Genomic DNA, 27490 nt, shown 5'->3' on the forward strand with positions numbered 1-27490 from the left:
GTTCCCACCTTTTCCCCTACAGAAACTGGGACTGGACACAGTCCAGACAGTTAACCCAAACTGGCCAATGGAGTATTTCATTCCGTAGAATGTCATGCTCAGTAGATAAGTTGGGGATGGTCTGGGGACCATGTTGTTGGTGGCCTGCTGGTCACTCCCAGTCACTTTCTCGTTCATGGGGCTCACTCTGACTTTGGTGTGAACTCTCTTGGACTCTCTGGTCCTGGCGCTTACTACTTGGGACGTGAATGGGTGTCGGTCAGCGGGTGGTAAGCAATTGTATCATTCATTTTATTTTCTATTATTTTCATTACATAGTAATAGTAGTAGTGGTGTTAGTATTATTTTCATTACATATTATTAGTGTTATTATATATTACTAGTGACATTAGTATTGTTAGTATTATTACTATCGCTATACGTTTAGATTCTTTGTTCAGAGAAATTATATTTGTAGTGTAACACTGCTTATGCAGGTTCAGAATAAAAACTCCTCTTCATTGGGTAGATACTGAAATCTCAGTCAAGTTTTCTGATTTTTTTTCTGTGTGTGTGTAAAACAGAGTTGTTTGTCACACCCACTGGACTCCTACTACCACCATTTTTATGTCTTCTTTGAGAACTTAAGTTTGTCTTTTTCTGTAATGACATGCCTGGAAGATCATAATCTTGTACAATATTTTCAGGGGAATCTTTAACTATATATAAACATAGAAAGTTGTGGTAGGTAATTGATAAGCATTTGTATCTCGTGGCTTTGCCACTCTAAGTTCTAAGGTAACAGTATTGTGTGTATTACATGAAAACTTTTAATTAATTTTTTCATGTTAATGTGGATGCAGGGAACTACCTTTATCAGTAAAACTGGAGAAAATAGAAAAACTATTAAGTTCTGAATTAAGGAGTGTACTTCAATTCATAGGACACCCTTTTACCCATGTTCTGTATCATGCCCCTTTCCAAAAGTAACTACAGATACCTCCATTTTTATTGCAGTGTTACGGAAGAATGAGATTTATTTACCAGCAGCAGGGGATGCCCCTCATTCTTTATGTTGCTGTGGCTACTGTTACAGCTTTATAGCTATCTTCTCATCGTTTTTTCTGGAGTAAAACTTTGCATTTCTGACTAAGAAGTTGGTTTCATAGTATCAATATCCAGTCCTCAGCTGTCTCTTTATGTGTCTTGGGGAAGTTGACTCTTCTTATCCAAGCATTTTTGCTTCAATCAGCAGCCACAACTCAGGCTGTGGACCTGCTCTTTTTCAGTTAGACCCTGACCCCTCTGCTGATAAACCCAACACTGAAGTGTCTAGTTAAGGTCACAGCAGGTCCCCACACGATCTGCCATACACCTCAGGGTCTGTAAGCGTGCATGCACACTAAGTATGTCAGCTACCTTCTTGCTAGGAGGTCAAGTGCCTGAGTTTGGAAGCAGGAGACAAAATAATTACAAAAGCTAAACCTATGGACATATGCAGTGTTTAGTGGGATTTTGCTGCTGCTCTGAACAAGCTGTAATTGAGTAACAGCTTCCCTGGGAAGCTGTAAGACACAAACGGTGTTCATCGCTAGCTGTCGCTGCAGCCTGCTGTTCTGTTAACTGTTGTCATGACAACAGTATTTCCTAAGGTGGGGGGGAGGGAACACCCAAAAAACCAACAAACATGAAGGAGGAGTTTGCTTTGATCCTAAGAAGTATTTATATTCTGAAAGTACTTTATGCTCTAGCTGATTCTATCCCTGCACCACTTCTAACGTGACTGCAAAATACTTTGCTGGATCCCATAGTGGATTATTTTCTAGGGAGGTCATCTACTAAGGACTACATTGCTTAGGGCAGGCTTCAAGAATCAGTATTTGTTTGAGTACTTTCAACTCTCCTAGAGAGTTGCATCTGGATTCAGCTTCTCATTCATTTAATTTAATTTAATTGCTGCCTGTTGTCATGAATAAAATTTTATTGCTCAGTTGTGCAGTTTATTTGAAATAGATTGGCATTTTGGGCAGGGAAACATACTTGAGTCCAAAATGAGCAGTGTCTCATTTACCTTCTGCTGACATGCAGAAGTCAACTATAGTGGACTAGTGGCTGATCTGAAACTAGTTTGGCAGATCTAAAAACTGTAAGCATTTGGGCTGTAATTAGTCAATCATATTTAAATTTAAAGAAAAACCAGTGCCATCTTTCATATATACGGAATATCTGATTAATACTGTTTAAGATCAGAGGGCTGGAGCACCTCTCCTATGATGAAAGGCTGAGAGAGTTGGGCTTGTTCAACCTGGAGAAGAGAAGGCTCCGAGGAGACCTCACTGCAGCCTTCCAGTACCTGAAGGGGCCTACAAGGAAGCGGGTGGGGGACTTTTTACAAGGGCCTGTAGTGACAGGACAAGGGGTAATGGGTACAAATTGAAAGCGGGGAGGGTTAGATTAGATATCAGGAAGAAATTCTTCCCGGAGAGGGTGGTGAAACACTGGAACAGGTTGCCCAGAGAAGCTGTGGATGTCCCATCCCTGGATGTCTTCAAGGCCAGGCTGGATGAGGCTTTGAGCAACCTGGTCGAGTGGAAGGTGTCCCTGCCCATGGCAGGGGGGTTGGAACTAGATGATCTTAATGTCCCTTCCAACCCAAACCGTTCTATGATTCTCTGATTCTAAGATAATGGTGACATCAATTTTCTTTGCTTTTTTGTTTATGTTTGCTAACTAATGTAAATATGTTGTATGATAAATCAGACTACCTAGCAGGAGAATGGTGGGCATGTTTTCAACTCTTCTCTCCCACAGGAACTTTACATCACTTTCTGATTTTACACACTCTCTAGTAGTCAGAGTTAGGTCAGGCATCAGAGGTAGTGAAGTTCGGCCAGCTTGTTACTACGACTTGATGTAAATTACTAAAAGTTTTTTGGTTAGGTTTCTGTTTTCTGAATGAGCTTCATTTTTATGCATACAAGTTCAGAATCAATACTAAGAAGATACTCTTAAGACACGGTATTGTAGACTGTGATGGTGGAATTTGATCTTACAGTAGTCTGTTAGATACTGAAGTAGCTGTGTGGAAAATGAGCATTACACTCAATAATTATTTTAGCTTCACTTTAATCTGTTGGTTATTTTTAATTGTAATGGAGGGGTTTTACATAGTATATATTAGAGGCTGAGATTCTGTGAAGAAGGAGAAAAGAAATAACCCTTTCCTAAGTGAATAGTCTATTTGCATAGTTCATGTACATGATACCCCTCCATCCCTGTTTTTCTCTCTTCCTTACTCCTCTGTACCATTTCTTGTTACAATTGCAAAGTTTCCTGATGTGCTGCTAAACCTATTTAACCAAGACAAGTGAGTATTTGCCCAAGGCATTTGAAGAAAATTGTGTTTTGATATAAACTACTCTGTAGTATTGAATTGCAGATCCAGGCGTGTTTTATAAGCAGTAGGGGAAAACAAGTCACATTTAAAAGACTTTGTCACTGGAGGCTTAAAAAGTCCACCGTCCCAGCGTGTTGTCTGTCTGTTAACCAGCAATCATTTGGATGCCCCTAGTACTATTTTTTAATGTGCAAGGTAAGGCTTCTAAGTTTTATATATGTGAAAGCTGATTTCTTCAAGGATTAGGAAGTTGCACAGGACTTTAAGGCTTCATGAAACCAAGCTGGTTTTATGTTCTGAGTATTACTGTCTATCTTTCATGCCCTCTTCAGGACATTCAGTTCAGAATCTGTGTATACAAGGAAAAAAAGTCTACTTTTAACTTGCAGTGAAATTAAAACCAGTGAAGCAGTTTAGATGAAAGGGGCTTTTCTCATCTCTTCATGTTTGAGAGGGAATTTAAATGCATCTGCCTGATAGCTTTGGTTTTCTGTTTTGGCAGTATGGGTTTGTTAGTTTATAAAGACAGAACCTGATTTGCACTCTGAGCACCTTTCTAAGAATCTGGAGTCAGGATTAACTTTGGAAACTACCAAACTACATTGAAATGCCTCCTCAGTAGTTGAGAGATATACTCAGTTAGGCAATTTTTACTGTTCCAGAAGTAGTTTTTGTGTGAGAAAGACCTCAAGTCAGGAAGCCTGAACAGCTGTTTCAAAGGAACACCTATCAGTAAAACATATAGCCATATTTTCATATATTCTTTTTTTTTTTAATTCTGTGGTTTTGTCCACGATGTTAGCTGTAAAGTACCATAACAAATATTAACACAGTTTTGATTGAAATTATTCATATATTCTCACCTACAGAGCTTAGGCTAATAGTGTTATATAAACACTTTTCTGTTTTTTTAAGAAATGTGAGTGGTATTGTTAACTTCAGACAAAAATAAAGAAACAGGCTATTACTCCAAGTGACAAGTTGTGCAGCAGGTGATCTAGCTTTCTAAAAAGAAGGGGAGAAGATTTGAAAAAGGGGGAACCCAAACAAAAAAACCCTACCACAGCAAAATAGTTCAGTAGTAAAGAGTCAGAGGTTGATACCAGTAATTTCTGTTACATAATTTGTTTGTGGGTTTTTTCCCTCCCTTCCTACTGCTTCTAGGGTAGGTAAGCTCAGTCAAGAGGATGTTCAAATTAATCTTCTTAACAAGACATAAAGTACAACTGTATGTCAAATGGGAGGGGTAAATCAGACTTACTTTTGGAAACTGCAGAAGACAGTCAGAGATTGATCTGTCGATCTTCTAAGACTGTGGCTAAGTAGCTGTAGACCACAGAATAGTGATGATTTTTGGTAGTTTCACATTCAGTGTCTTAATAGTATGTATTTTCTCATTGCTCTGATTGGTTAAGCAAAGCACCTTTATAGTCAGCATGATACAGTCGTTCCTTTTTATCACCCAGTTCCTTATATTTTTTTTTAACCAGATTTCATTTTTGAACAGAAGAAAATTTATGTTCTTGCCAGTGTAGTTTGCCAAAACTTAGAGCAGGTTTATCAGTGCTGGCTTTGTGTGATGCTTTACTTGGTAATTGTCACATTAAAGATTAAGTTTAAGCATTAAGATATTTTCCATTAAGATTAAATATTGGGGTATTTTATCTCAAATATTTTTTTCAGAAAACACTGAAAATAATAGCTTTAATTCTGTAAGTATTTTAAATAGATTTAATATTATGCTGTGTTACTTTGGTTAAGACCAATTTTCTTGAAAAGTATGATCTTGCATGGTTCTATCAGATCTTTTTGGCATCAGTCTTTGAATCAAAATACAAGGAAAAACTATTTATAATTTGCATTATTACTTTCCTTAATGTCTAATTAAAAATAGATACCTGGAGTTTCGGTGCAAATAATTAAGCAACTATTAAGTTTTCAAATGCAAAACAGAAAACAATCTTCTCCTGCTTCTCAAAAAGAAGCAAGTTTCAACAATGTGAAGGTGCAGACCCTGACTGATGAACATATGACTGAAGGACTCAATTTCCTTATTTTAAGGAAGTTCAGCATATTTGAGAAGACCGCTTTTGTGTTTCTGCAACAATTACATTTTGTTTACATTAAAAAAAACCCACAAAAAAACAACCACCACAAACCCCCAATACTTTTGTTTCCATTTTACATGCTGGATGTAGAACTTTTGGAATATTCCTTAGGTGAAGGACAATGAGTCTGCACTGTAAGCAAAGAAAAACTTGATGTACTCACTAATTCTTTGCCTTTGACACATTTTAATCTGTACAGTGTTTCAGTTTAGTCCCAGCAAAACTGGCCTGGTAGGTATGTTGTGCAATACTATCCACCAAGAAGACGAAATTCAGTTAAAATAACTCCTCATCAATCGTTATGGTTATCTTCAGGTATTTAGTAAATACACTGTTGATAGAGTATCTTGGGCCCTTTCATCTAACTGTCAAGTGTTATGACGCTCTTATTCATAGTCTTTATCTGTAGCATAGTGACCTCTGTGCTTTAGCACAGCAAGAGATAATTAGTTACAATGTAAAGGAACTTACTCTAGAGAGCCAAGAAATAATTCCAGTGTGTAGAAATTAAGAACACTCCCGTACATCAGGAATGTCCCTGCTGAGGAACTAAGCAGAAGTGGATTTTGAAGACATCTTTTTGAGAAGATGAACCTCAGGTTGGAAAGTTTAAGTCTTCATCAGTTATCAGATATAATCTGAGAACAAAAACGTAAAATAAAGAGGGGTAGGATTTGAAGTAGAGCAAGATTGGGGTGGTGGGGGGGGAGGGTGGAAGTAGAATTTCTCTTGGAATATCAGCATAGGACTTGAAGGATTATGCTGAAAGGAGAAATGAGTAGGGAACTAATTGAGAACTAATGTTAGGAGTGATAATAACATTTTTGGACTGCTGGTATTGTCACACTGATTTCAAGTGGTCACTGAAGTCTTAAATTAAGGAAAGCTGTACAAGTTTACATTTATGCATACGAATTTTGAAGGCTGAGTGTAGTAATTGACTGATACACTTCTAGCTCATTAGACAGTTTCATATTTGTTTGCAGATCTTTAGTATGTTAAGAATTAATCTGTCTGCTAGTCACTAATTTTAAGAGTGCAAGAGTGTATGGTAGATACCTTGGGTTTTATTTTTGTTTATGTCTTTACAACATTGCTGTATGTAATATTAAAAAAATCTTTTATCTTTTCTGTGTGTCCTAATATTTTTCTTCCAAATATTACCTACTCCAATTAAGAATTTTATGCAGAATTCTAAAATGAGATGTTAGTAAACTCTGTGATAACAACAGCACTGTTATTTTTTTGGAGGTAGAAAATTAGTAAAGCAAGCGAAAATATAAATATATTTTAGTTAAGTGAATAACACTTCTCTGAAGGACAACAGAATGTTACCAAAGTTGACAGGATGATAACTTGGTTTGGTTTGGTTTTCTAATTTCTTGTAAATCAGAATAGATTTTTTTTTTTAAATCTATTTCAATAACCAAAACCTGATCTGTTCACTGCAGAGCAACAGGAATACATTTTCTGTAAAAAATGCATCTTTAAAATGATTGCAGCCTATTTCAGTTTTAATCATACATGAAATTGTCTAATTGTGCTATTATAATTAAAATGCTAACAAGAATCAGTAACTGCCCAGCTAAAAATCTATTTTGAATGCTGAGAATAATAAGGGAAGAAATATGATAAGTAGTTGTCAATATTAAAGCAGGCTGAAGGAGGAAGGCTTCAGGCCTTCTAGTAGGTAGAATGAAACAGCAGATTTGAGTATCCACAATCCTTTCAGTATTAAATTTTCAGTAAAATAAAATTACTTGTATATGAAAACATAGCCTTTCCCCAGCTCTCTTTTTTTTTCTTGATCAGCTGATGAAGAGACTAGCAGCTCGCTGCTTTGCTGGCTTGTTAATTTTATCCCCACTAACTGTGATTTCCGATAGCCGGCCTGCTGATAGTGGTAAGGTAAATATCCTTTTTCATTGCCGTCTTGAAGATTCAGTAGAACTACATCACAGGCATGTGTAGGTGTGTAACACATCAAAAGTCGGTGTTCTCCGTATTTCAGTGTACAACGGAGTGCTTAAGGAGAGCAATGACATTAACTGTTGACAACCTTGCATGCTGTATTTATTATTAGCTTTTCTACCTTCCAGTATATGCAGAAAAATTTCCTTTTAATCTTCGTTACCTGCAGTGGTTTATAGTGGGTGTCCTGTTTTAGCCAAATGAGTATTAATGAATTTGTGTGGAGATTATTATTTTTCTTTTCCTTCTTTTTTTTCTTCCTAACTCATCAGATCTCCAGCCTCCTTCATAGTGGTTATCTGAACGCTGTGGAAGCATGATGTAAATTATCTTTTGATTATTAAGGCCTAGTTTCAGGCTGTCCCTCAGGATTCTGCGTTCGTGTTTGTTCTGTGGATTTGCACATAGGAGGATGCATAGGAAACAGATTTCAAAATCCCACTGGTGTTTTTAACATGCCAGGTTGTTTTGTGTGGTGCATCAGGTTTTGTTCACAAAACGTTTTTCAAGAGACATTGTACACAATTGAGAAAAATGATGTCTGGGCTGTAATCACTCTTTTTATATTGATTGTTATGCTCACATGATCATAAATATTAGCCATGTTTGGTGCTGTGGAGAAATGAAGGTAATTGCCTTATGATTAGAGCTCTTTCAGCTACAAGAAAGGATTGATTAGCATTTGCATGTACTCAAGGCAATATTGAGAGGCAGAAGGGACAAATATCAACATTAGTTATGATCTGAGAAAGCATTAATCAGAAACTAGTTTTAAGGTTTTTTTCTTTTTTTTTTTTTTTTTTTTTTATTTTCAGTTTTTTTATGACCTGGTTTTTTTTTTTTTTTTTTTAATTTCAGTTCTCTTATGACCTGGTATTTTTATTTCTTTTCTTTTGTTGGCTTTCCCAAAACAAGAAAAGTTCCGTTTCTAGATTTATCACATGGATCTGATAGTGTGTGAACACTCCTTTTATCCCTAGTTTGGGTTTTGTAGCGATTTTTTTTTATCCCTCTGTATAATGCTGCTGGGTCTGGTTAAAAGCATACATCCAGGTAATTGAAACTAGTGTTCACTGTTTGTGACTCTGTTGGGTTTGGGGGTTTTTCTGTTTCATTTTGGGGTTGGGTTTTTTTTGCATCCCATGTTATGAATGCTTTTTACAGTAAAACACTGTATTGTTAGTGCTTCTGCCTATCTGTTGGTTACTGTTCTAGAAGAAAATGATACATTTTAGAGATGGTTTTAACGCTTAGGTGATTTGGAAGTTGCTTAAACTATTTGAAAGAGAAGCTGAGTTGTTACGGCATAAAGTATCTGTGTGTTGTGCGCACAAAGAACTGTGTGTGATCTGGCTTTGGAAGCTGAGTGCAGGTTAGAGTGTCCTGTTTGAAAACATATAATATCGAAGTCTGTTTTGCATGGAAATACATAAGCCAGAACTACCACTGATTTGAACAGATGAGTGTTTGTTGTACACTTAATGACAGAGTGCCACAGCCCACCATTGTGTGTGAAACTGAGTTGGTGTGGAATTCAAGGTTTGGATAAACGTGCATCTGTTTAGATGATAGTGGGATTCTTAAATTGTTTGGTGTCTCTTTGATTGCCAGTAACTGAATTTCTTCTTTATAAATAAGCTGAGCATTTAAGGTTGAATTATTTGTATCCTGTGGGGTTGTGGTTTTGTTTTTAAATACAGTTTGTTACTTCCGTTAGCAATAGCTCTAGTTTAAAAATCATACTTCCTGAATCTGTGTTTGTTAGGCAATTGAAGACGGCAATTTGGAAGAAATGGAAGAGGAAGTCCGGCTTAAAAAACGGAAGAGACGAAGAAATGTGGATAAAGATTCTGGGAAGGAGGATGGAGAGAAAGCAAAGAAAAGAAGAGGCAGACCTCCTGCAGAGAAGTTGTCACCCAACCCACCCAAACTGACAAAACAAATGAATGCTATCATTGATACTGTGATAAACTACAAGGATAGGTGAGCTTGGAGACTCCATTGCGTGTGCTCTCTGCCTCTATTGATATTTCTCTCTACATTTTTTTAATGGCTTCATTGTAAAATAACAGGCAAAGTCACTTCTGCTAGCCTCCAGTATGGGATAGCGACTGGTAGTAACTGGTAGTTACTGGGGAAGTTAAAAGATTTTTGCTTATCACTTGTGACCCAAGAAGTTCTTACCTGTTCTCTGTCAAACAGGTTAACTGTGCTATTATGCAGCAACAAGGCATACTATTTGCACTCTCAGGAGCCCACAGTGATGCACAACAGAACTGGTTCCTGCTTTAAAAAGTGTATGGACCTCTGTCCTGTTAGGAATTAAAAATGCCTGAAATCGAGCTCTTCAGTACAAATAGCTATGCAGAAGAGTACCAAGTTCCTGTATTGTCAATTTTTGGGAGCTAGCATCAAACCACCTAAGCATTTGAAAGTTGAGACAGAACAGAATTGCATTTCAGACATCAGGAAACTATATTATCTTAAAATCTTTGGGATTAAGTTTGTTCTGGAGTCCAGTGAACATTTTCAGGATTTGCAGGTTTAGGATTAAGTAGGTTTTAGACACTGGAACCCTTCAGCTTTGTTGGGGGTTCATGTGTTTTTCAGCTCTGGGCTTTTGTGTGTGTGAAGGCAATTGGTGCAATTATAGAGGGACAGGTTAATTGGAAGAAAAGTAGGCCATGAGCTTCCTCTGGGGGCAAAAAGGGGTTTTAATGTATTTAGTATTTGAATGCTTGAAATCATCTTTGTTGTTAGCTTAAATTTTCAGTGGTAGTAGGTGTTTCAACTCTTTATGAAATCCAGAGGGCTGCTCTGGGCCACAGAGAGCTGATTGTGTCCTAGAAGGTGGTCAGGTGACCTTAACTGCAACTGCTTTGTTGCATTTAATAAGCCAGTAGGCAAAAAAAATAGGAGAATTCTAAACTAATAAATCTATGTGCTTTATCTATGTGCTTTATCTTTATGTGCTTTTTTAAACCTATGTGCTTTATCTTATTTATCTTATCTTCCCCTTGCTTTTGAGAAGAGCTCCTTGTAAATACAAAACCACTTCTCAGTTCTTGTTAAAACATTTGTTTTCCACAAAGCAGTTTTCCATGGTGCCCACAAAGGTCTGGAATACTAGTTGGCTGCTTTTGTGTGGTGATCCTGTATAATGTGGGTGTAGGGAACGTCTCCAAGTACTTTCCAAACAGTCTTTTAATTTACTTCTGTTGTAGGCATTTGGGAGAAGTACAGTCCTTTCCTTATTTAAAAAGCATCCAACAAAACAGGCTGCGTTGCCTATGTCTAGGAAAGGGAGAGGCTACAGTAATACAAGCAGCAGGCTCTGGTAAACTGAAGTTTGAGCTACGCAGTTATTATTTGAAGCTCAAAATAAGATTAAACAGATTAATTAGCAACATTTCAGGTAAATTTTCAGTGATGAGAAATGCACCATATCATTCTTTGAAAAGGAAATTCAGACATCGATACCCAGTTACTTACAAACCGTGGCCAAAGAACTCCGTGCAAGAGAGTGGGAGTTAGTACTGAAGTCAAATTACTGTTTGTCTCTGTCCTCTCTGCAAATTCAAGGTTTTACTTTAGGTTTTCCTCTTTTATGCAGTATTGTATAGGAACTATCATATTTCCTTTTATTCCCATCCAACATCCCAACATGATACTGATTTTAATGAAACATTCCATTAAAAATAAGATTAGTAGTTCTTACAGATCAATTTGTAGCTATAAGGTGAGTTTCTTTGAAGCTTTCTAGAGAACTAGGAACACACTGAAGGAGAGAAGACTTCAGTGTTTCTGCTGAGATTTTACTTGACTGGCAGCCTAACTGCCTTAGTTTCCTGGAATTCTGGTACTTGGGAAGTCTCTCATGTAATAAAGGAAATAGTAAAAAAAGAGAAGAAGGGCAAGCACTGTGAAAATGTTCAGCTCAGACCGTTTGGATTCCTTCTGTGTAAGAGCTGTTGAGGTCTTTGTCAAGTTGTCAATACTTATATCTGGCAGGCTGCTGTGCTTTGGAATCCCATGTTGGATGATGTGCTTTAAGCTTTTCTTCATGTTGATAGGCATTTCTTTTATCATATCTTTGTATTTATCTTTGTTAATCTTGAAACAAATAGTCACATCTTAATTTGAAGAACTGTGGGATAAGTGCTCCAAATTGTTAAGTAAAAACATTTGTTGAATTCATTGGTACCTTTTTAATCTTCACCTGTTGCCAGCTGTAGATGCATGGCAGTACTGCAGATACAGAGCAGTACTACAGATGCAGAGCCATTTTCTCTCTTCTGTGCTGCTTTGTCATCATAGCTGAGTTAACCTGCATTTCATCTATAATGACTTAGAATGGGGAATAAATCTGTAATGAAACAAAAGTTAGATAGAAAAGGTGGTCAAAGTCCTCTTGAATTGCAGTCACCTGATCTAGTAGAAAATGTCCCTGCCCACCCACAGCAGGGAGGTTGTACTAGATTGTTTTCAAAGGTCCCGTCCAACCCAAACCATTCTGTGATTTTGGTAAAGATTTTGTTAGGGCACCACAAGAAAATTATAAGATAATATGAAAGAAAGAGGAGATCTAATGGGTAAAATCTCTAATCTGAGGGAAAACAGGGAAAAATATGTAGGTGAAGGCTTTATTTAAAAAATTAACTGTTAAACTGGGAAGAAGATGCCATGAAAGTTCTTGAAGAAATGGTGTTGGCATAGATCATAATGTATGAATAATATCTATTAAAAAAGAGTGTCCTAGCCAAAATACATTTTTAAATACCAATATTGGGATGGTATTCATGGAGGACTGAACACAGTTAAGTCTGGAGTAAAAGAACTGTATTGAAATGCAGTACCTCAGAGTGCATTATAGAGTACTTACAGACTAAAAAATAAGAAACTTTTATTTGAGTTGGAAGCTCATCGTGTGGAACTGACATAAGAAGAATGACCTGGGCAATGAAATTATTGATCAAAGCTTACTAGGAGCCATTAGTTAATTGTCCAGCCATAAGCAAATAGGAGCCTGGCCCTGACACTACTGCCTGTGTGGATGAGGAAATACTCATTATGTGTGCATGCCATTATGTGACATGATTAATGCTTCTGAGTAGCTGTATATAGTACTTGAGTACTTTTCTACTCAAGAAAGATTAGTTTACACTGAGACAAGTATAAATAATCATTTCCATGATAAGTAGCATGGGAGAGTCTTGGAAGAGGAAACAGGTTGGTTTATTTATCCAACCACAGAGAGGTCTGGGAGAGGAAGATGGTTGCTGTCAATAAATTCACCTGGGAAAGAAAGTAAGCATAAACACAGGGATATTTCACATAGAAATATGTGAAGTACAGGCTGGTGATGACAAGGTTATATGAGTGTAAACATTCAGGTTGTTAAGGGAAAGCTCTGTAACCTTTCCATTGGGGCATAAATACCTAGACAGATTTTTTCCATGATTAAAAAACTTGTATGTGATTATTTACAATACTGAGGCCCTAGATTCAGGGACCTGGAAACACCTTTCCAGTTACCCTTTTGATCTTTATTCTCCAGTGTAAAGTATACGCATCATCTTCCCAGACTCCTTTAGCAGTAATATATTTTAATCTGGTATTTTGTTGCAATTATTTCTTAAATTTAAGATCTAGATGCCTTTGCAGCCTTTTACCTTGTTCTAATCTTGTGGTGTAAAAAACCTGTTTGGAAGAGAGAAAGTCCAGCATTATTGTCACACTTTCTTCCAGTTCAGATGCTTTCAACCTGTCTTTCCTTACCTCTAAAATTAGGAACCCCCATAGAAACGGGAAATCATAGAATCATACGTGTAATATGTGTGTGTTCAGAAATTGAAAATAGTTTGTATGTCCAGTTTGAATGCTTTAACCTTTTGAAAGCAGGGACGATTTTACTAGAGGTTGATGTTCTTTTCAAAATAAGGAATTTTCATGCCAAATTTGAGCCCCAGTTGCTGATTCTGCATCATGCACATGCAGGCTTAGTCCCCCAGACTATATTTTTCCTCTTTTGAATGTTTTCCATTATTTTTAATTTCAGAAGAACACAATCTGTAACTGTAGCTTCCCTTTCCCTATTGCTAAAATTAAGTGGAGAAGAAGAATTATACTTCACACCTTGTAATCCTTCAGCTGCTCTGCAAATCCACAGTCCTCTTCTGCCTTACATCAGAGTTTGATGTTTCCTGTCTAGGTCCCAGTTTGATACTACTGCTAGTTTTCATTCTCTTTGTTGAGATAGCAACAGCTGACACTGATAGCTCTGTTACATACATGGAGTGATTTTCACTTGTGATCCATCTGCTCTCTGCTCTGTTGGTGAAACTGCAAGTAAGAACTTGCCTGATGTACCAGTTGACTTCATAAAGCCTCCTCCCCGTAGCAGGTACTGAGAGGATCGGAGGGTGGGTTGTTGTGCCCTGCCCTGTCTGTGGTGCTTAGCATTTTGATCACTGCATCATTTAAGCCAAAATGTTTAATTTCATGGCCATAGTACTCTCATTTTGCCAAGACATTGCTCAGGGAGAGAACATTTTTGTCTGTATGTGGAGTGAATTTTATTCAGACGATTTCCACCTATTTTTTCAAGTTGCCAGTTTTTAACTGTTGTAAAATGATGAGTAATGTAATTAGCCATTACTAATCTAACTAGTAATTAATTATGCCAACTGGCATTCCTTAGTATTCAAACATGCAAAGCAAATAATTCTTATTTATAGCCAAGCCAGAGTTACAGAGTACATAGCCATGTGTCAGAAACAGGAATTATATTTTTACGTATTTTCACCCACTTCCATTTCTCTGATGGAGACAGGTCCACGATGTAGTGCTGCAGTCAGTTCGAAAAAGGAAGAACCATTAAATACATTTAATGAAAGTGAATCATATCCCTGCATAGCTGGGTTGCTGTTGAAAGTTTTTCAGTACAGAGGAACCACCTCACTATGTAAGCTCTTTTAGTTCTCCTCCCACACGCACACTTTTTTTTTAAAGAGCGCCCTCGTGAGTTTCATTTAATTAAGAGTTGTAATTTGCACACTCTGGTTCTGGTTGTGAGTGCTCTTACTAGAGCAAGCATGCGGAACTCTGGATTCTACCCACTCTAAATTGAATTTTAGTACTTGTTAAAAGTGTAATTTGCCAGAAATACAAGAATGACTGGCAGTTTCAGCTTCATAGTTGTCTCTCCTTTTGATTCCAAAAGAGAGAGGCTGTTGATAGTAGTAATACTTTCGACAGGTCAGTGGCGACTTGCTGCTAGGAAGCTGCCAAGGAAAACAAATACAAAAGGACTTCATACAAATGAAGCCTAATTGTTCCTCCTGCATTTAATTCTACTGAAGATAATACTGACTGAATGGATGGAAATGTGCTTGTATACACCTTGTAAGCGGTTTGACAGAAAGAAGAGAAAATCAGAAACATTGAGAAGAAATATTTTCTTGAGAAAAAATATTTTTTAACTTAACTTTAGTAATGATTTTTAACTTTCACGGCATGCAGGTATTTTTTATGTGAGTATGCACAGGACTAGCATTTTGAGCTGATGCAGTAGCAGTGACCTGTCACTCATAGTTCTTTTGCAGTCAGTCTTTTAATTTATTCTGGTCCTTCTATCCTTCAGCATGTATCCTGCTAGTTGCTAGGCAACTGCAAGTGATTTTTACTGCGCATGATTTTTATGTGGTAGTTGTTGTGGTTATTATTTTCTAATTACAAAAGTGGGGACAAGGATTGAAATCAGAGTTGCATTAATAATTACTAATTTTCTCCTGTTGTGTCCACAACACAGCTGTTTGAGATTATGTAAGAAAATATCACATTATTACAGTACAGATGCACATACACAAAGGGAGCAGAAGATAGTATTTCTTTGTGAGAGGACATTCTATGAAAATGGTAGAAAAGAATAACCTGTTATAGATATGAGTAGACAAAATCGGGCACTAGTCTTACATATGTTGCATATTTCATGTCCCGAATGTTTTTTTCTTTCATGGCCTTAAATGATTCTCAGTAATTAATTATATCAAGCAAAAGCTTGAGCGTTTTCTATGGCATTCTGGTTTTAATAAAGTGTGTGAACAAATCACAGTTGGCTGTATTTATATCTTGAGAATCGGATATTGCTGTTCAACAATTTGCTACTGTTATATTTTTAATATAAAATACAGTGTGAAGGAGTATGTAAAAAGATGAAGAAATATAGACGAGGTAAAAGCTCTGTAATCATCGGGAGCTTTTGTAATAGGACAGATATGCTAAACAGGTTTTTAAATATGAACAAAATTAGATTATTAGTTGCTGTTTCCTTTATATAACTCCATTTGTTTTTAGACTCTCAAGCATAGTTGAAGCAACACTGGCATCAGTGATTTAGTAATTTTTCTCACATGTTGAAAAAAGGCTGCTGAATTTTAAAACACAGCAATGATAACTCAGTCCTGCATAGCAAATACAGATTCATAGCATGGAGTTTTGAAATCAACTTTTCACACTTTTTAAAGGATTAGCTTACATTTATATTGTATGTTAGTATATTGCACAGATTTATTAAAATAACTTTCTTAAGTTTGTGAAGTCAAACTCACATAAAAATAGGATATAACAGAAAAAAGGTGGAAACCTAATGTGATTCCCTCAGGGAGGTACATTACAGTAAGCTGTGTAATCGTGTGCCAGTGTGCTGCTTTGCTTGCATATAGAAGGTGGGCACTGATCACCTCATGGATGGCTGCATTCCCCTGGACTTCTTTATAATGCTCATAAGGAGTCTTGAGTGTGTTGCAGGTACAGAACTTTGTTCACAATATTTTGTTCTCATTTTACAAACAAGGAATGGAAACTTGGATTTTAAGACACCGTTTGGCACCAGAGATCTGATTTCTCAGAATACTTAGTGTTCTATAGGTGCAGAATAAGTGTCACTGATCTCAGTTGCAGCTGTGAGTGCTCAACACTTCTTTTTACTAACAAAAAAACCACAAAACAGTCCTCAATGTGCAAAGAAGTAGAAGCACGCATTAATTTAGTCAGTTGTATTGGTTTTCCTTGTATTGCTTGTGGTTTCTCTTCGAGAGGACAGCCTTGAGATGAAGACAGGTTTGTCCTGTGACGTGACATCGTCACTCACGTAGATTGTTAACCAGATTGCTGCCTTTAAGTCCATAATATAAATGCCGCCCACTTTGACAGGGAAGTATGAAAGTAATAAATTTGTCTCTTTGGTGTGAATCAGTACCAATGGAGATGTCAGGTGCAGTGGCCTGATTTCCACAATTTGCTATCAGGAGAGATCTAGTAAGACTTGGGATGACCATTATCTGGCCATTTTATGATTTCCTCTATTTCAGTAACAGGGTTCTTCCCAAATAAATCAGTTCTGTTGGGTGAAATTGCTATTAATAAAGGATGAATGGTTATTACTGCCTGGAGTGTGAAGTTGAGGTGGTCTGTCGTGTTATCTACCCCAGCAGCTCTCTGTGGTAGATAGGACGTCTCTCGCACCTTTCCTGAGAGATGTGCAAAGGACACTGCCTTTTCTCACCGTGCCACAGCTGCTCCCAGAAGTGCGTTCATGCCTGTGCTGTAACTTTGCTGTAATCTAGGTGGGAGCCGGGCAGTTACCTGCTCAGCAGAGAAGGGAATGGCTGCTGCTCCTGCAAGTCAGACAGAAGTTGTCAGGCTGAGACAGAGGCTTTTGCTTTCTAGGTTTGTATTGGATGGAAAAATACTTAGGCTGACCGTTGGCGCCCAGGGTGTCTGTTGAACAGTGCTGATTGGCAAGCTGCGGTTGGAGTGTTTACACTGTTTCCTCCCTGATGGAAGGTATATAAGGAGCAGCAGTGACCCAGAACTGAACAATAAGAAGTCTTGGATTAGGCCAGCAACAGCTGCTTAGGAAATGGGGAAATTCTGTTTATTCCTAGTTGTTCCTTGGTATATCAGGGCTGATTCCTGTGAAGGTTTGGTATCCCTGAGTTACCATCTGAAGGTGCAGATGAGAAAACAGAGCCTTTTTGAAGTAGGTGTGAGAGAAGGAAGCATGTGAATCTGGGCTGGGAAATGCTTGTGAATGCTGTGTGCAATGAATTACAGTTCCTCTCAGCAGATCTTTTTTCTGCTACTTTGTAAGAAAAATGACTTGCATACGGTGAAAAAAAAAAAAAGGCTAAGCCCTTTTTAAGTTGAGGGCCCCTTTAGTGCCATCAACATATTTCCTTTCCAGGTGACTCATAGCTATGTATCATTAGGAAGTCACAAATAGAAGATTAAAAAGCCCCATCAATTTGTAAGTGTTAAAATAGTTATTAATAAAGGATGAACAATGGGAAATCTGGAAATTTTAGAAATGATAAACACCTGTAAGTGATAGGCAGTGTTCCTAGAGTAGGAAAGGTTTTTAGACAACCTACTACCTTATTTCAGATGACTAAAGAAGTAGAAATGGCAGTAGTGCTTTTCAGTACAGTTACAATGATTCTCAGAGAAACCTAACAGTCCTTAATGGAAGTTAATGATTTTTTTTGTTGTAATTTCTAGTTAGTCTGATAGCAATCAGCATCTGGTGTAGTGGAAATCAGTGTGAGCAAATTATTTGCTGTGATGAGAAGGTATAAAACAACTATAAAATGACAAAGAAGAAGATAAAGTGGTAAGGAGGGACACTTCCTAAAAATCGTAAAACAAAACTGAGAAAACAGTAAGACTTAACTGGCAAGCCACTATGGAATTCAGATTCAAATCCTGATCCTGCTTCCATAAAGCCTCCTACACATACCATCCTATAATGATGGTGGTATGTTAGGACACCAGTACAAAGGACATGTTTTAAATTGTAAATTAATTATCTGTACCACATTAAAAGAAACAGCAATTCCTAATTCTCTGAAAGAAGAGATTGTGTTTGGTTTTTGGGGTTTTTTCCCCCCCTATGAGTAGGTTTATGTGTATGTGTGGTTTTTGTGAGAAAGTTGTAGTAATTCTTTGCATTATGGGCTTGTTTTTCTGAACAGTTCAGGACGGCAGTTAAGTGAAGTCTTCATTCAGCTCCCATCTAGGAAAGAATTACCGGAGTATTATGAATTGATTAGGAAACCGGTGGACTTCAAAAAGATAAAGGTAAGAACCCTCTTTGGGAGTGGAGATTGTTCCATTTCTTTTTGTTATACATAAGAGTGAACCTGAAGTTGTCATAAAAATTACAAAAACCTGTATTTGTGGCTTAGTTTTTAAACATTGCTACACACCTTGTTAGGAATTCTGTTTAGTGTTTATTGCAGTATCTCACTGTAATTGCAGAGTAAAATTGGAATGTAGCAGTATGACATGAATGACACTTTCAGAGATAACATCTCAGTGTCTTTTTTGCAAAGACCCAATTGTGAATCTGTAAGCGCATCTTTGGTAAAAACACAGTGCTTGTGAAGGTTTAATGGTTCTAGGTGAATATAATTATCCTTAAACTAGCATCACATCTTGGAATAGCCAGGTGAGATCCAAACACAATTTGGCTGATGAGGTTTAGGCAGCTTGTTGCATGTTAGGTAATACTGTAACTATGATTTTAATTCATGTTGTAGCTTATTTTGTTTCTGTGCTAGAAAGAAGAAACTGAAACTCCTTTTACTCCTTTTTCTGTTGCTTTTGTCCATTCTAATTCAAACAGCAATTGCTTCATTTTTATTCTGTTACCCTGCTGTATTTTTTTGAGTTATACATTAACAATATGGGGTTTTGTTTGTTGTAAACAGATAGTTGTCTGGATGCCTAGGTAAAATCTTTGAAGAGAAATCTTTTAATGTGTTGAAATAGTATTAATTCAGTGTCCTGTCTGCTGTTTTCTTCTGCACCACTGGCCATCCATACTTCTGTTAATTTTCTCAACAAATGCAACAGGAAAGAATTCGCAACCATAAGTATCGGAGTCTTGGAGACTTGGAGAAAGATGTCATGTTGCTGTGTCACAACGCTCAGACATTCAATTTGGAGGGATCACAGGTCTGAATTAACCACTTTGTTAAACATACAGGTTTCCCCTACGTAATGTTTTCAGTGCTTCTGTATGTATGATCATAATTTTGTGATTATTTTTACTATCTAGAGACAGAAAATGTTTCCTGTAATATGTACTTGCAGTATTTTTACAGTCCTCAGTTATATGGAAACAACATATAAATAAATCAGCTAAGAAATATTTTAATACAATTAATGATGATAGGAAGTGTAGGACAAAATTTTGCTACATGTCCAAATATAAATTGCCAGTTCACTGCTTAGTCATATAGTAGTAAATCAGCTATAAATATCCAATGATAACAAATTAAAGTGAAGGAAAGCTAACGCCAGAAAGTATCACTGAGACTTTAGAAAATTGTAAAAGTTGATAGAGGAGGTAAATAGAGACAAAGAAAAATCAGTAACTAAATGGGAAAAATAATGAAATTTGTTTACATCAGAGTGACTCAACTTGCTAATGGGAAACTGGTCTCCTGTTAGGCAGAGGTGGTAGAATTGACATGAATAATGCTGAGTGGGTAAAAATGTTTGGTAGACACTGCTGCTTGGTTTGGAAGTAACCCAACCTGTGTCAGAGCATTGTAGTATTATTTTCTCTTCCAACATACCAACATTAATTACCTGAGCTGGGTATTACTTTCATAGTATGAAGCCCAAATAACTCATATCTAAGATTTTTTTAAGTTTCTTTCTGATAAGTTCATACACCAGTCATTTTGATTTCCAGTGAAATGTGAGACACTTCAACAGTCCTCCAGTTTTTCAGGCTACCTCATGTTCTTTGTAATAGTTGTGGTCCACCTTGGCTCTGACATACTGGTTCACTTCCGTAAACTAGTTTATTTGCATGTGCACTCAAAACCAAAAGGCTAATTCAGGAAGATGTTTAAGTGTACTGTGACTTCAAGTGAAATTCTACATATGTCTTCTGTTAGTATGATGCATGATCCTTGGACCAAGTTCCATCTGAGCTGGAAACTTATGGGGGTTTTCAGGGAGAGCCAAACTTTGTGTTTTAAGGCTTTTGCCCTCAACGCAACCTGAGTGATTTGAGAAGTTTTTCATGATGTAATGGTCGAATGAAGATATGTAAGGAGTTAAAAACAGTATGTGTTAGTTGAAACAAAAGATCAGTTGTGAAATTCTGTTGTCCTTGCTTCTCCCTTTTTGAAGGAAGTTCGACAGTCATTGGTGCTTGGTTTGGGTTTGGGTTTTTGTTGGTTTTTTGTTGTTGTTGTTGGGGGTTGGGTTTTTTCTTTTTTTTTAATGTTTTTTGATTGGATTTTAGTCCAAATAAGAAAACTAATTTGCACGTATTTTGCTGAAGCAGCCCCAGGTTTTTTCTGGACCAAAATAGATACTGGATATTACAAATAATTCCACATTAAGAAGGTTAAAATAATTATTTTAAACCCTTTATTTCCCTAGGGAGTTGTGTTTAAAGTCTGGGTCACAGTGATGCCTTAACTATGTAATGACAGGCATAAACCAAGAAGTGTTGTACACATCCTTAATTTTTTTTTTCTTAGAAAAGTGTTTGGTCTTAGAAAGGACAGCAAGGTTAGTTGGAAGAGCCATTCCTAAGAACAATGGAATATGCTAGGTTTATGCATAAGAAAAATAAATGGTCCTAAGGAAGAACTCAGGAGATTCTGTCGATAGCAGAGTTGAAAAGATGTACATATAAGAGAAAGTCAGTAGCAATCTGATTTTGAGGAAGGAAACTGTGTGTGGACTCTCACAGCCCACTGACGTCATAAGACAATAGGAGAAAAGCCTTTTCAAAGGATTCATGATCATTATAGGTATGTCAAGGAATTTTACCATCTTCAAGAACAGACAAACATCTCATACCAAAAAGCACAACAGTACTTACATAATGGGGAACAGTCTGCAGTGAGAGGTTGTTTTTCTAAAAAGGACTTGACAGTCAAGCAAAAAAAGAGATTGCATATTTCATGTAAAGTATTCTTAACAAAGCTTTTCTGACTCACTTTGTTGAACCTGCAAATTATTAGAGCAGTTTTATCTGTTTTAACCTGCAGATTGTATAATGACAGCCAAAAATTCTTCCATTATCTTTGTCACAGTGTCCCTTTATACAAGAATGTCTGTAGCTTAGCCAGTGGAGTAGTATGACAGCCAAAGTAGTTCAAGTGATGATGATGATTAAACCAAATACAATCTATGACCTTGTACCCTTTGGTTCACACTTTTAATTGTCTAGTGCTGAATTGTCCAGTTCTTGGCTTCTGACATTTTACGAAACAAAATGTACAGGCTCGTTTGTTAAGGTGATTATGAAGTCTGAGATACTCAGCAAGTCAACAAGATTTTTACTGTTGTTTAATCTGAGAAATGTGTTGCAAGCCAAATGTAGTCCTCCCACTCTTGAAAGTCCCCTCATGCTTGAGGTTAAAGAGAAAATCTGATGTCCTCAAGATACTCAGCAAGCTACAGGATGTTTGAGAACAGGTGCTGAGTTTAGAATAAGCACTGATTATTACGTCTTTTTCAATTTTTTTAGACCTGAGAGGAAGGAAGGTATGAGGTGTCTGGAATAAATTATTTTCCTTGTAGCCACTTTGGATTTTAGAAAAATCTGAGAATGATTAACATGAGAGTTAGCCATTTGTCATTATCAACTGTATCGCTAGACTATAATCCATTTTTTAAGTAAGATGCTTACTGCTGAAGTGTGTTGCTTTGGCAACTCTTCAAGGCTGTTACAATCTAGTGAAAATAAGCAATAGTTCTCTGATAATAAAAATAATAATAAAATCACTCTTAGCTGGACATTTTAGATGTAATACATTTTAAGAGTTGTATTTTTGTGGCTCTCAATTGGCAAATTTCTTCATTTAGAGCATGAAAAATTAATGTCGGCGTTTCTTGTAAAATTCATGCAACAGGCATTGTTACTTGAGATTGGCAAAGTCCATATACTCTGTGGGTTTGCACTATAAATTAAGATCTATGCTGTGATTTTTTGATACTGCTGGACTTCACAGTTCTAACGTAGGTTTGTATTCATGCTGTAGATCTATGAGGATTCCATTGTTCTTCAGTCTGTGTTCAAAAGTGCAAGACAGAAGATTGCCAAAGAAGAAGAAAGTGAGGATGAAAGCAATGATGATGAAGATGATGAAGAAGAAGAAGAATCAGAATCAGAATGTGAGTCCCCTTCTGAATACTGAAAAGAAAGTACTTCGGGGGATTGAATGGGAAGTTTTCCAGTTTCTGCTTGGAGACTGATTAATAAGGTTCTGTTTTTTGTTGGTGAAAGTAACAACTTACTATATTTGCTGCATTGGCTGTTAGAATTCAGCTTAAGTCTTCTCTCTCTATGTATTGGCTCTACCTCTTAGAGTATAGTAAACTACTTTTAAGCCAGAAACAAATCCAGAGGTGCTTTATAGAAGCAAATCTGACTGGCCATGAGTGGTTTTTGTACACACTTCTGGTTCTGTTCATGTTACTTGTAAATAGAAATTCCTGGAAAAGCTAGAGACAGTCTGTGTCCATGAGTGATCAACCTTCAGGCAAACGTAACTCGCCACCTGGTTAAGAACAGGAAGATGTTGCAAATATTCATCAGTGCAACAAGGACTAAGTGAAGCTGATTGTTTCAGAAGCAGAAGGTGACAGTCATTCAGACACTCCAGACTTGGAAACACGGTACAGTGGAAGAGGAGGGACCCTTTCTTCCACTTTCTGCCACTCAGTACATCTACTCTACAGATACCCATCTGTCTGGTTACAGAAACTGCAGTACTTGGCCCTGAGCTACTCTTTGAAGTATGTTACACAGGTGTGCAAAGCATGCAGCTTTAGCAGTTCACTGGAAATGAGTGGATATTCTGGAATCAGGAATTTAACATACTCAGAATGGTGTCAACCATCAGAAAGGTGTCAACTCAAAATTTCAGTCACCTCAACATAGTATTTCTGTAGTTTAAGATAAACAGAAAAATGGTATGATTGTACTAAGGATAAACGTTTCTGTGAGCAAGGAAAGGAATGTTTTTAGATGTTTATCAGGACTATATGCAACCTGTAGACACAGTGCATTCTGAGTATGAAAAGAAAATGCACATAATCAACTTAGTTATTTTTTATAGCTTAGTACAAACCATTGGTAAAACTGTCAAGAAGTAGAGACATAAAAACAGATACCTCTGCTTCATTGTTTCACAGTCCAGATAAAGAACAGAGGGGAATATCTTTTCAGGCTGCTACCAGGGCTGAACTTCTCTGAACAGAGACAGTATTTAAAAGTTGGTAAGTGAAAGTTCCATTAATGTATGCTGTTAAACTTTTTGCAGCAAAATCAGTGAAAGTCAAAATCAAACTCAATAAGAAGGATGAAAAAAGTCGTGAGAAAGGAAAAGGCAAGAAGAGGCAAAGCCGAGCAAAAGCCAAGCCTGTCGTGAGTGATGATGATAGTGATGAGGATCAAGATGAAAATGTAAGTTTTGTTCACTGAGACTGTGGAAGTGGTTGCAGTGATTACGTCTCTGCCCTGTCCTGCTTGCTGTCAGAATTCTCAGCGATTCATGCTTAAGCACATTTTTAATGTATATTGATCTTCTTGAGAGAATTGGGCAAGGGTGTTACCTGTATGTGGGTGTGCTTATGAGATCTTTTCCTAGTGCTGAAAGACAAGAAGTTTGGAGCTTATTTCTTCGAGCTGTTCCTACTTCCATTGAAACTTTAAACTTATGGTCTGTTTGCTTTTGTGTGCAGATGAAAAACTCTCAGCTTGATTTTTTCTTTCTTACTTCTTTTTAATTGGTGAGTGCTTCTGCTCTTCCAACAAATGAAAACAGACCTGTTCCCGGTTGTTTTTAAATGTCTGGGTACAATGAAAGTTCTGGTGTTTCCTGACTCTGTGTCTTTCCTTCTCTAAAGTCTACAGCAATTAAATGAAGTGTCATGAAAGAGAAATACTACATGACATAGTACCTTTCTTAAGGCTGTCTTGATTTTCAGTTTAATTGTAATTTTCTTCCTTCTACTTTCCTTTTTTTTTTTTTCCCCCCTTTCTTTAACAAGTTCCACAGAATAGCTGGCAAAGAATTTCTGACTTGTCTTGTCTCTTACCTCTAGGACCAGTCGGAAGCAAGCGGAAGTGATGATGAGTGATCCATAGGGTTTATTTTCTTGTCAGAACTGACCCCTTCCCCTTCTATTCTCCCTTCTCCTGTTTTACACCCAGTGAATTCATTTTGTCAAATAGACATTGGGTTGTTTCTGTATTCTCATTCTCTATAAATTAGCTTTAGGATAGTGCCAGACAAACATATGATATCATGGTGTAAAAAAGGAAAAAATGTAACATATTGTGACCAAATGGGCCTCAAAAGATTTAAAAACAAAACAACAAGAAAAAAAGCTTTTGATGGAAAATATGGGTTGATAGTATATTTCTATGGGCTGGATTTAACTTGGTAATGGTTTGATTGTGCCTGGTTTTATCATTTGATAAGATGTTTTTCAGTGGCATCAGAAAGACAGAAAAAAAAGATCTTTTGTATCATTGCTAACCAGGAGAAGCCATTAAAAGCCACTGGCTATTTTACTTTTCATCAGGCAGTTTTCAAAGTTTTTATTTGTTCTCTTTTTTTTTTTACACTGTGGTACATATATGCAACTTTGTTTAATAGCTTATAAATGTACAGTAGTTAGCCTTCATCCACCTTGTCCCATATACGTTTTTCCACTTCACGCTTGATGATCTTCAGAAAAATGCTTTTTGAATTGTATCAAATTTATGTTTACTGTAAACTTTGCTTAACTTCTTTTTTTCCTCGATTAAAAATGTTGGGTTAAAAAAATGCTACTGAATATTGCAATCTATATAGTGTAATGGATGGCTTCTTTCATCAGACTGATCTTCTATGTTACCAGTGTGGATTATCACCTTTTCCCTAAAGTGTACTTAATCTTTGCTTTCTTTGCACAATGTCTTTGGTTGCAAGTCATAAGCCTGAGGCAAATAAAATTCCAGTAATTTTGAATAATGTGGTGTTGGTGCTTTCCTCATAAATGTGATGTTGGTGCTGTCCATTAAACCATGACAAGAGATCATTTAGCTCAGTAGAAGCGGTCTTGTGTTACGAGTTCCACAAAATTCTTTTTACAGTAGAGACAAGAGGGTAGGAATGTCTCCTGTAGAGAGGTCCACCGTGATCTGTCCTGAATGTAAAACAAGAACTTAGTCAGGTACAATAGTAGTATCTTCAGAGATTGAGAGAAGAATGCAGTCATGTTAAAATAAGAATAATAACATCAAAGTAGTAAAATACTACTTTCAGGTAAAAGTGTAGTTCATTACCTAAGTGCAATTGAAGTAATTACACAATAAAATAAACACTTATTTTTCTGACATACAAAGGGAGGCAGAAAGAGCTGGGACTTTTCAGCCTGAAGAAGAGAAGGGTCAAAGGCATATTATGGGTGTGAATTCATATCTGAAAGGAGGGTGAAAAGAAGACAGAGCAGGGCTCTTTGTGTTGATACCCAGTGACAGGACCAGAGGCAGCAGGCACAAACAGAAAGACAGGAGGTTCCCTCTGAACATCAGGAAACACTTCTTTCCTGTGAGGGTGACTGAGCACTTCTGTTTGCCCAGAGAGTCTGTGGAGTCTGCATCCTTGGAAATGTTCAGAAGCTGTCTGGACATGATCCTGGGCAACTGGCTCAGCCAGTGAGCCAGGGGGTTGCAGCAGATGACCTCCAGAGGTCCCTACCAACCTCTGCCATTCTGTGATACGGTATAGTTTGGTTTGCAGAATCCATTCTGTCTTCTGTGGCTGTGTCACGAGACCGTATATAAATGTTACTTTTTCACTGCAAAGTGGACTAAGTCTACTGATCCATTATGCATGACAAGAAACATCTGGCAGTAGGCTTCAGTCACTGCTGGCCTAGACTGGATTTAAACTGGCAACTTGGATGTAGAAGGCACAGTATCCCGTTACCCATCCCCAGAGTGCCTGCTGACTTTGCAGTGACCCAGTTTGATTTATTTTTCATGAACTCATTATTTACAGATGAGTGATCAGCTGGAGAATAAAAATGAACTTAGAAGAACCAACGTTTCTGTTTAAAAGTGAAAGTGACTTTTTTTTTTCCCAAGTCAATAACTATAAGCCATATGAGGATATCAGTATGCATAAGGAAATACATTTGAATTCTTCGCTGCAGTTTTTATCAGGTTTAAGTAATTTCTAAATATTTTCTATTTCTCCTCTGAGTTCCAAGAAAAAAATTCAGTTGTTTTCATCATTAGGTTAGTATTGATTTATGACTGTTAAGTCATGCCCATGCCTCCGCTGCAGTTGGTCCTATTATTTTGCTTAGGATTTGAATTCATTTCAGAGTAATTTTTTATTGTTATCTTGTTCTCTCCCTGTATGAGTGTAATGCATTTTTCAAGATGAGTATTTTTTCTGGTAGTCTTAGCATATCACTGTATGAAGAAAAGGGTTCTGGGTAAACTTACAAATTCTTTACCAAAAAAGAGGAAGAAATCTTTTTTTAAGGTATGTACAAAGCCTTGTTAAAGATGGAAAAGTACACTTTCTCTTTTACAGCATTCCCTTTCTAGTGCAAACTGATGTACAAAGCACTTGGAATACCTTTCTGACAATACACAAAAGCACAATGCTACAGTCCATACTGAGGGAAATCACTCATTTCCTAATTTCAGAAAATTGTCTAGTAAAATTGGAAACAGTGTAGCACATGCACTGAGGAAGATGAGCAAAGTGGAGTAAACAGCAGGAGGTTTTCTTGTCGCATCTGCTTCTCCTGGGAGAACAGAAGCAGAGGATGTGAAGCAAGCTACCAGTCAGCATTGAGCTAGTTCTGTTTTATTGAAACGGGATGCCCCATTCACTGGGGGCAGAACTTTGGGACTGTGCAGTCATACATTTTACGTGTTAAAACATCAAGGGCCAGATTTATGCTCGGGGTAACTTTGTTAATTAAAATG

At 37.1% G+C, this 27490-nt stretch overlaps 1 protein-coding gene across 1 annotated transcript in view; it reads left to right on the plus strand.

Annotated features, from left to right (window-relative positions):
* Window positions 1-25511, plus strand: part of SMARCA2 (SWI/SNF related, matrix associated, actin dependent regulator of chromatin, subfamily a, member 2) — a 79134-nt gene extending 53623 nt beyond the window's left edge. Inside the window, exons 27-32 of the mRNA XM_010155017.1 lie at window positions 9221-9438; window positions 18489-18594; window positions 19372-19473; window positions 22533-22665; window positions 23817-23959; window positions 24601-25511. Coding sequence (XP_010153319.1) covers window positions 9221-9438; window positions 18489-18594; window positions 19372-19473; window positions 22533-22665; window positions 23817-23959; window positions 24601-24636 — 738 coding nt within the window. The 3' untranslated portion in view covers window positions 24637-25511. The remainder of the gene's footprint in view (window positions 1-9220; window positions 9439-18488; window positions 18595-19371; window positions 19474-22532; window positions 22666-23816; window positions 23960-24600) is intronic.
* The last annotated feature ends 1979 nt before the right edge of the window (window positions 25512-27490 follow it).

Source organism: Eurypyga helias, unplaced genomic scaffold (genome assembly GCF_000690775.1).
Source record: "Eurypyga helias isolate BGI_N326 unplaced genomic scaffold, ASM69077v1 scaffold34247, whole genome shotgun sequence".
Lineage (NCBI taxonomy): Eukaryota > Metazoa > Chordata > Aves > Eurypygiformes > Eurypygidae > Eurypyga > Eurypyga helias.